This window comes from Lactuca saligna, chromosome 1 (assembly GCF_052625555.1).
Source record: "Lactuca saligna cultivar CGN05327 chromosome 1, ASM5262555v1, whole genome shotgun sequence".
In the NCBI taxonomy this organism is placed as follows: Eukaryota; Viridiplantae; Streptophyta; class Magnoliopsida; order Asterales; family Asteraceae; genus Lactuca; species Lactuca saligna.
Genome location: NC_136417.1, coordinates 82466259 through 82475887, shown reverse-complemented (window position 1 = coordinate 82475887; position 9629 = coordinate 82466259). Strand labels below are relative to the sequence as shown.

The window sequence follows — 9629 nt, the reverse complement described above, 5'->3', positions numbered from 1 at the left end:
TGAATTACAGTACATTGTGTTATAAATATTATTTATACTAAAACAATATGAAATTGAATTAATGAATTATTATGATACTAACCTTATTTATGGTTTATGTTCTATAATTTCCAGTAAGTGTGATGCTTGGTATTATGACTTGTAAATCGTACATTGAGCGTGTTAGGGAATATCACAATCCACATAAAATTCTAATACAAGTTAAGTGGATCTGGTTGAATTTGTTTGATCCAGAATTGATCACAGATCTTAGGATCCTGTTCCCGGTCCCAATCTTACTATTTCGATCTTACAAACCCAAAAACAATCCTAAATAGAATTTCGATCTTAACAAACTTGGTTGAGAATGATTACTTAAACATTTTTTTTAATTTAATGAGTATCGACCTTTTTTATTTTGAAAAAAATGAATGGGTTTTGCTTGATTAAGAATGATAATTTAAACATATTTTTTTAAATTAAATGAGTATTGACCTTTTTTTATTTTGAAAAAAATGAATGAGTATTGTTTAGTGGCGGCTTTGTAAACTATGGGATCAATTTATCGTAAGCATGTTATCCGTTTGGCCTCTATATTCAAAGAAATACCAAGTCTAACCTAGAAAAACTCCTATATTTTCTGGGGTACGTGTGTGTATTCCTAACAATTGTCAACATTGTTAGCCATTAGGTAGAAAACGGAATTCCATTATCTCGGAATGACTTGTATAAATGCACAAGCATATTTCTTATCGCATGGACGACTTTTCATAGTCAACCTATTTCAATTGTGTTTATACAAAAGTCAGACAAATATGCAGACCATCAAGGATAAAATAACCGATCTAAACGCAACCCGTAAAGCCAGGTCTGAAGCTAAAAACGAGGAAAAGGTATAAACCCAATGTAATGAATTACATTGCATGCATTACATTACGTACAAACATTTCATATTTGTAAATATTTCCCTTGGATTCATCTATATCTTAGGATGATTCGTTATGAATTATGATTCATCTACATGCTCTTAATTTATACATGTTTTTTTTTGGATTCATCTATATCTTAGGATGATTAATTATAATTGTAGTTGAAAGATTTGTTTGAAAATATCATCAATGCATATTGAGTTTTCTTTCAGGCTGAGAAAGAATTGGCAAAATCTAGGGCTGAGGTGGCTCATGAGATAAGGCTAGCAAAAGAAGCAGAAGCTTCAATGGAGGCGCATGTTAACAAGGCAGTTGAAAAGGCTGCGCAACACGACGCTAAACAACAAAGCCAACAGACGAATAAGGATGTCCAAAACAGTCAGCAAGGTGCGGCAGATAGTACCAATCCTTCTGGTGGAATGAAACACTCGAATATACCAGGACATCTGTCCAAGTTTATGTAGGTTAAGTCAATCTTTATCTTCGGACATAGCTAGAATATAAATATACAACGGGGTTTTCTTTGGGCTTTGTCTTTATCAATCTTGAATTTTTGTTCAACTTGGGGTTCCATTATTTTATTGCCCTTCCAATTTGCTTGTACAGAAAAATTTAAATAGATAAACTTCCATGCGTATTTCAACATGTTGACAAATGGCGGAGCACGGGCAACTAATTTAACCAATTTGACAAATCGCAATATATATAATTAAAAATGATGGTAATAATGAAATGATTAGAAAATATATAGTTAATATGATAATATTTATAACTGGTTTTAAGAGTTTTTATATATTGGGGAAAAACGGTACATATTAGATAATTTGTTTTATTTTTTATTTTGTAAGAAATTTACAACCTAAAAGTGAATCCAACAAAATTGACAATCATAAAACTAGTGATTAAATAGTAGATGGTAATGAATATATAAGATAACAACTTATATATAAATAAAATGAATAATCATATAAAAGCTAATAAATAATTATTTTTAAAAAAATAGTTTTATCGTCTAAAAAGAATTGTGGCATGCCTTGTTGGTTTATCCATCATGTCTACATAAATATTTATGATGATTAACAATTAGTCAAATTAGAATTAAAAAAATAAAATAAAATAAAATAAAAAAATAAAAAAATAGTTACATCATATATTATTATATTAGGAAGTTTGGCTGATTTTCGTGGAGTAAATTTACCTATTGATTCCCTTCATCTTCATACATACTTATAAAGTTAGTATTTTTTTTTTTGAATCTCATGCATTTGAAATCCTCAATTTTTTTTTTCCTTTCACCACACTCATTTGAAACTCCCATGACTTTTCAATTTCTTTATAATAATAATTATAATTTGGTAGTTAAGTTAAATAAATATCAAATCTAAAGTGTATTCATATATAAACTAAATTTCAATATTAAAATAATATCTTTAATTCTACTTATAAAATTATGTTTTTTAAAATTTTAACATATTATACTTAATTTATTAGTTTTAATATATTGTTGGATGTAAATCCTTATCATTTTAAAGGAATAATTTATGAACAATTTGTATAAAATACTTAAATTATTAATTGAAATATAACATTATAGGCTCAACTTAAATATAAATTTTATTTAACTTAAACAACCCAAAGATTATTTTATAAATAATTAAAAGTGATAAATTGTAGTGTCTTTTTCATAATGATTGTAAGTTGGTTAATAAGGTTAAATAAATATCAAACCTAAAGTGTAATCATAAATAGACTAAATTTCAATTTTAAAATAATATCTTTACTTTTATTCATAAAGTTATGTCTTTAAATTTTAATATATTATACTTAATTTATTAGATTTAAAATGTTGTTGCATGTAAACCATTATTAGTTTAAAGCTACAATTTTTGAACAGTTTGGACAAAATACTTAAATTGTTAATTTAAATATAGCATTACAGTGTCAACTTAAATAAAAATTTCAGTTCCACTAAAAAACCAAATAATATTTTGTAAATAATTAAAAGTGATAAATTATAGTGATAAATGCAAAAAACTAAATTGTAATATCAGTTTAATTAAAATATTTCCTAAATATATTTATATAATCGTTAAAAATTTTCAAATAAGTAATTTAAAATAACTTATAATAACAATAGTTAAAAATAACTCTATATGAATGATTATATTGTTAACTTTCAAATCAAAAAATAATGTTTGATGTTTTAAATAATTATAATGATAGAAATTAAAACATTAAGCAAATATTTTTTAAAAAATTAGTTAAAAATAACAACTATAAATATTATTAAACCATATATAATATTTAATTTTATTGATGTGTAACTTGCGAGTAGAAGTCATTCAAACGATTAAGATTATGACGTGATAATAGACTTATATATTATCATATAATTCAAAATAGTAAATATATTATATCAAATTAATATACGAATTATTATATCAAATTTAACAACAATGTTAGTGTTATATTTTAATATATATATATATATATATATATATATATATATATATATATATATATATATATATATATGTAAAGACTTCAACTATATATGTGTTTCTGTGCATTACAATATCAACTCAAATATAAATTTCAGTTCCATTTAAAAAAACTAAAAAATATTTTGTAAATAGTTAAAAGTGATAAATTGTAGTGATAAAAGCAAAAACTAAATTGTAATTTCAATTTAACTAAAACATTTCTTAAATATATTTTTATAATCGTTAAAAGTTTCCAAATAAGTAGCTTAAAATAACTTACAATAACAATAGTTAAAAACAATTCTATAAAAATGATTATATTGTTAGCTTTAAAATAAAAAAACAATGTTTGGTGTTTTAAATAATTATAATGATATAAATTAAAACATTAAGCAAATAAATTTTAAAAAATTAATTAACAATAAAAGCAACTATAAATAACATCAAATCATATATTATATTTAATTTTATTCATGTGTAACTCATGGGTAGAAATCATTCAAACAATTGAGATTATGAAGTTATTATATATATATATATATATATATATATATATATATATATATATATATATATATATATATATATAATTCAAAATAATCAATAAATTATATCAATTTAGTATATGCAAATTATTATATCAAATTTAACAACAACGTTATTGTTATATTCAAAAAATCATATATTTGTAAACACTTCAACTATATATATGTGTTTTTTCGCAACGTGCGGGCATTCGCCTAGTTTATGGTATAATTCCTATTTTTATTGGGACAAAGATTCGACTCAATAATGCATGCAGAGGTTTTTATGGAAAATCCATATAGGAAAATTAGATGCATTGGTAACATTTATCTACATTTTTCTTTTTAAGCGAAATTCCGGATAAAGTTTTAATATTTTGGTTAACTTTATGGTTTAAACTAAAATTTTACTTTTTAAAAGAAAAATATCAATTATTTTATATTTTAGTTAACTTAACGAAACAATTTTTTTTTTCAAACGGAAAATGACAAATTATCGTATAAAATTAAATAATTAAGACTTTTCTGTTCAAAAATAAAATATTGAGACATTATCGGAAACTTTGCTTTTCATAATGTTACAAGAACTATATGTTATATTTCATATAAAATTTTTTAATGTACAGTGTGTTATATTTTGAATTTAATAAAATGATTAGAACGGTAAATTAATATTAAGTTGTTAGTAAAATAAAGTAAACTATAAAAAATCATTTATGTTTGGCTTTATTAACGTAAAAGTCATTCTTTTCTTTTTCAAGTAAGCCAAAAAACTTGTAAACAATTGCAAAATAACCTTTGTACCCGGTTAATACCGGTTTTTAGGGCCAAATTACAAATAAATAATAAATGATGATTTTTTTCTTTAATAGATTAAAGTTTAAGTATTTTTCAAAAAGAATTCTTTTTAAATATATAAAATTAAGTTGAAGAAAACTCGTATTTATTTATTCAAAAGCTCAAAATAAAGATATCATCTATATAATTTTTACTAAAAAATGCATTTGTACTTATTAAAAACATTATAGCGATAATTTATATAACATTTTTGGGGCTTTTTTTCATGATTCTCTTCGAGTGTTCTTTGCAACTAAGATGATAATTATATATTGTCTTTAGCATGTTTTTGTATAACTATAGTAACACTTGTAACTTTCGTTGCATATATTCAATTATGTTGTCATTTAAGTTATGTATTGTAGAGCAACTCGATAATCCTTCTTTCTTTTAAGACATAATATATTTCTTAAACTTATATAATTTTTATCACATCCTTTTTCACAAATCATACAACTACTTGAAGATGTCTCTCTAGACAGTTTAAATTAAGACTTTCCGAACAACATTACCATGAGCCCTTATAATCAACGATGGGGATCGATAAATACCGTACACGACGCTTCATTGAACGTCGAAAAATATTACATTTATACTTAAAAAAAAAATTCATGTCGGGATTGTAGCTAATAATCGCACGTGGGGGTGTTAGCCCCGTATAAATCTATACATATCCTTCTAACTCTCGCAATATTAAAAATTATAGGTTCCGGGTCAACCAAAGTTAATTAGGCTATAGGATGAATATACCAGCTAACTAACACATTTTTGTTTAATCTTAAGTATGATTATCGTTCTATCATTAATCTTTCTTTGATACCGATTTATTTTCATATATATATATATATATATATATATATATATATATATATATATATATATATATATGTGTGTGTGTGTGTGTGTGTGTGTGTGTATTCTTTTACCATATACCTTTACTATTATATAAAGCATTTTAAGTATTTGTTGAAATTTAAGAGGTACCACTCCTAGAACATCATGTACAACCAACTTATGCTTATCATTCAATACACATATTACATTACTGTTTCAGAAACTAATCACATTAAACATTAATGCTTCATAAATAATCAAACCATACTCTTCCATGAGTTAAATAATTTCTCTTCTTTATTCCCCCAATCACGTGTTGTTATCTTCAACCTTCCCCTATTAAAACTCATACTTAGTTTATCTACCCATTTCAATTTCAAAATTTTAATCCTAAAATTTCATATTCTCTGTTTACAAAGTTCCAAGTAATATAGACACATAATAAAAGATTTTATGGATGTTGTAAAATTTCTACAATATTCTTTCTCTAAATGTTGACTTTTTTCTTACCATAGACCTAATTCGATTTTAAAATAATGTTCCCTCAATGGAAATAATTGTCATTTTAGGTCACGATGGTGATGATGATATGATTCATCTTCTTCACATCCTGATCAAATTATTAAACATCGCCACCGTAATCCTCCATTCCATTTCTCTTTATAAATTTTCTTCTTTAAACCGCGATTTTAGGAATTTACACGTGGCCTTATCTGCCAAGCATGTCAATATGTAGATTTTTTTTTGTAGAATCGAGTATCTAACACCACCATCAGGAGTGCTAAACCAATCATGTTTGCATATGGTTATCTTGGTCAGCAACCATAAGTTTTAGTGTTATAGGTCATCTCTATTTTGTTATCGGTAACTAATCATGAGTTTATTTGTTGAGGTTATATTCAATCTATTCTTGCATTGCTATTTCAAATTTGTGGCTTTTTTATAATCCACTCATAATCATATTCAATCATATTGGCATTTCTCAATAGTTTCTTTCTTCATTTTGTCAAGGTTGGAGATGGCTTTGGATTTTTATTTGGAATTTTGCCATCTCTCTAAGAAGGTACATGATAAGAATCTTTTTTAGCACGAAACAAAGTAAAACATTTGTCCGTTTTACCCATTTGTTTTTATTGTTGGATTTTATTTGAATTTACTTTTAACAAGTATCTAGGATTTTAATGATCATATCCAATTCAAAATCTTGTTAAAAAATAAAAGTAAAATGCTATGATAAACAAATAAATAGATAAACATTTGCACTAACTATATAAACTAAAATGGTTTCAGGACTAAAAAACAACTTAAAATAGATTGAAAAAAATCAGATTGAATTATTACAGCCGTACAACCCACCAAACCGTTCAAAGTTCTGAAACAAGTTAAGATGTTATGGTTATTAGAAGCTAACATTATGAATGAGTGATTAATTGCAATTTGCAAGGAAGTGACACATAAATGAATTTATCAACGTATGAAGATTGTGAAAACGAAAAAATTATAAATATTGTAACTTGGTTATACTTAAAGGTTTTTATGGTTTCATCTGGTAGCATAAGAAAACTATTCATCGAAATATGTTAATCAACGTCGGGAAACTATTTGTCGCCACCGCTTTGCGCAAGCACAAAACTAGTATATAGTAATTATGATTATCTATATAACATGATATTAGAGCAGAGTAACAATCTATATAACATGATATTAGAGTAGAGTAACAATTAAGTACAATGCTTATCATAAAATTTGGTTAGCATTATTTCTGGGGACTATGTTATCCTATGAAATCGGACAAAATAACTTCTTGGTATTATATTTTCCTAGTATATTAGGTAGCATAACGATTAGGCATAATGTCATTGTTTAAGACTAGGTGGAGTTTATGCCGACATATTATACTATCGTTTCATGTTTCTATATATAAATTACTAATTTACTTACAAAATATAATTTGATAACAAAGTTTGATAAGCATGTATCCCCCCCCCCTAAAATGTTTTAAAACCATCAAAGTAGGGTCGTGATCTCACCCAAGTATGTTGAGTATCAGCGCTACGAGTTGATCTCAAACCATGTGGTGTTAGAAAGGGCGCAACCTTACCCATATTGTGCATTCAGCCCTCCTGGACTAGACATTCAATTGCAGCACTCTAGGTCATCGTGGGAGGACTTGGTCGACGCCATTTCTAACCCCTAACAATCCTCCCCTCAGAAATTGCTCCCTAATAGAATTGACCCCTCACTGTTGGCTCTAATACCACTTGTTGAGCATCAGCACTACCATTTGATCTAAAACCAATTGGCGTTAGAAAGTGCGCAACCTTACAAATATAGCGCATCCAACCCTCTAGGACCATACATTTGATTGCGGCATTCTAGGCCATCGTACGAGGACTTATTTGATGTCATTTATGATCCCCAAAAAAATAGCATGATCATGGAGACCCTAGCTACCGTATCCGAATCTCCGAAAAAGATTTTTTAAGAGAGAGAGAGAGAGAGGGGGAGAAAGAGAGAGATTGGGTTTTGAGGTATAGAATTTGAGAAGTAAAAGCCTCTATTTATAAGGTATATGTGCACGACGCACGTGCAAGTCATGCGCACAATTCATGGCTCCAACCATAACTTACCACGTGTCATACTTCTACTGGTCCACGTCTCTCAAATTTTAGCGAATCCTGATGTCGGATATGCGTACCGGGCATGGCGTTCACATCATGTGCATCTATTAATCTTCTATAAAATTTGATATTTTCCTTATATGAATCCTGTTTCTTATCCTTTTTATATATTTGTGTAGCTATCATTGAGTACTACAACTTTTATTTTTAACCTATATTATAGGTTTTTTTTTGAAAAATTGCATCTTCTTTATACGAACTTTGGTTTTGACGTTTTTCATCTCAAAGTTCTTATCTCTTGGAGTACTATGATTTTTCTTTTAATGACTTTAGTTAAAACTCAATTGATTTCCTTATACTATTTTGACATTAGTTACAATAGCTACGCAGTTGGTTTTTACTTTTTATAAAATTATAACTCCTCCAATCAGAGTCAGATTTTTATAAAGTTTATATCCTTAGCTCCACGTTACTGTGTACTTCCCAAACACACTAACCATTTTCAATAGCGGTGTGATTTTTTTTCTGGTCACTCATTTTTGTCACTATTAACTTTTTTCTCTTTATAAGCGATAGTAGGTCAGATCATATTTTCCCGAAATGTGAAAACTCTACTGTTTCCACTTGTCTAGGCTAAACCCTAGTGACGGATGTTGACTGTTTCTCAGTTGTCATATTCTCCCCCTGTTTGGGAATTTCATCATGAAATTCACACTATTGGCTATTCTTATTAGGGGAGACCCGTTTCTTATTCTGGGATTGGCCATTTTTCCTTTTTGTTGGGACAACTAAATTTCTTTTTTATCTACGTCTAATTCATAAAATTCAACATCGAGAAACTAATACTAGTAATTTTGTTTTTCCTTATTTATCTCTATTTTACACCGATAGGAAACCCTATGTTTTCATTCTTTTTTTACTATGATATTTCTGGAGGAATTTCTATGTTTGTTTGCTTATTCCTATGAAATTCTACTTGTATATTTTTACTCAAACATAGATTTTTTTTATGTATATATTATATATATATATATATATATATATATATATATATATATATCAATAAGTATAATCTCAAGGATTTCCAATCCTTTTTCAAGTATTAAGTAATTATTTTCCTAAGACATTTCCTAAAATCTCTTATTCCTAAATTCCGAATTTCTAGTATTTCCCTTTTACTAGCTTCATTTGCCTCTGCAAGAACTCACGATATGTCCTATTTTACCGTAGTTGTTACACTTAAATTCCTCACAATTGCCCTGATGAAATCCACAACCATCACACTTGGGGAGCCTTCCAAAGAAACCTCTTAGTGGAGTTGATGTTCTTTCTCGATACTTCCTATTGTCTCCTTCCTTCTATGATGGATGAATAGACTCACTCTTTGGACTTCCTTCCATGAAGGTTGACTAGACTCACACT

The 9629-nt window shown here is 27.2% G+C and overlaps 1 protein-coding gene across 1 annotated transcript; it reads left to right on the top strand.

The window, feature by feature from the left end:
- The first annotated feature begins 706 nt into the window (after positions 1-706).
- LOC144999804 (uncharacterized) lies at positions 707-1537 on the top strand. Its single transcript, XM_078958966.1, has 2 exons — positions 707-872; positions 1121-1537. Exons 1-2 carry the CDS (start codon positions 795-797, stop codon positions 1370-1372), a joined length of 330 nt encoding a protein of 109 aa, XP_078815092.1. The 5' UTR covers positions 707-794; the 3' UTR covers positions 1373-1537.
- The last annotated feature ends 8092 nt before the right edge of the window (positions 1538-9629 follow it).

Excerpts from the sequence above, each read along its gene's own strand:
- LOC144999804 (XM_078958966.1), top strand. The coding sequence starts at position 795 with ATGCAGACCATCAAGGATAAAATAACCGATCTAAACGCAACCCGTAAA. Across the intron at positions 873-1,120 it reads AAGCTAAAAACGAGGAAAAG|GCTGAGAAAGAATTGGCAAA; the intron begins GTATAAACCCAA and ends GTTTTCTTTCAG.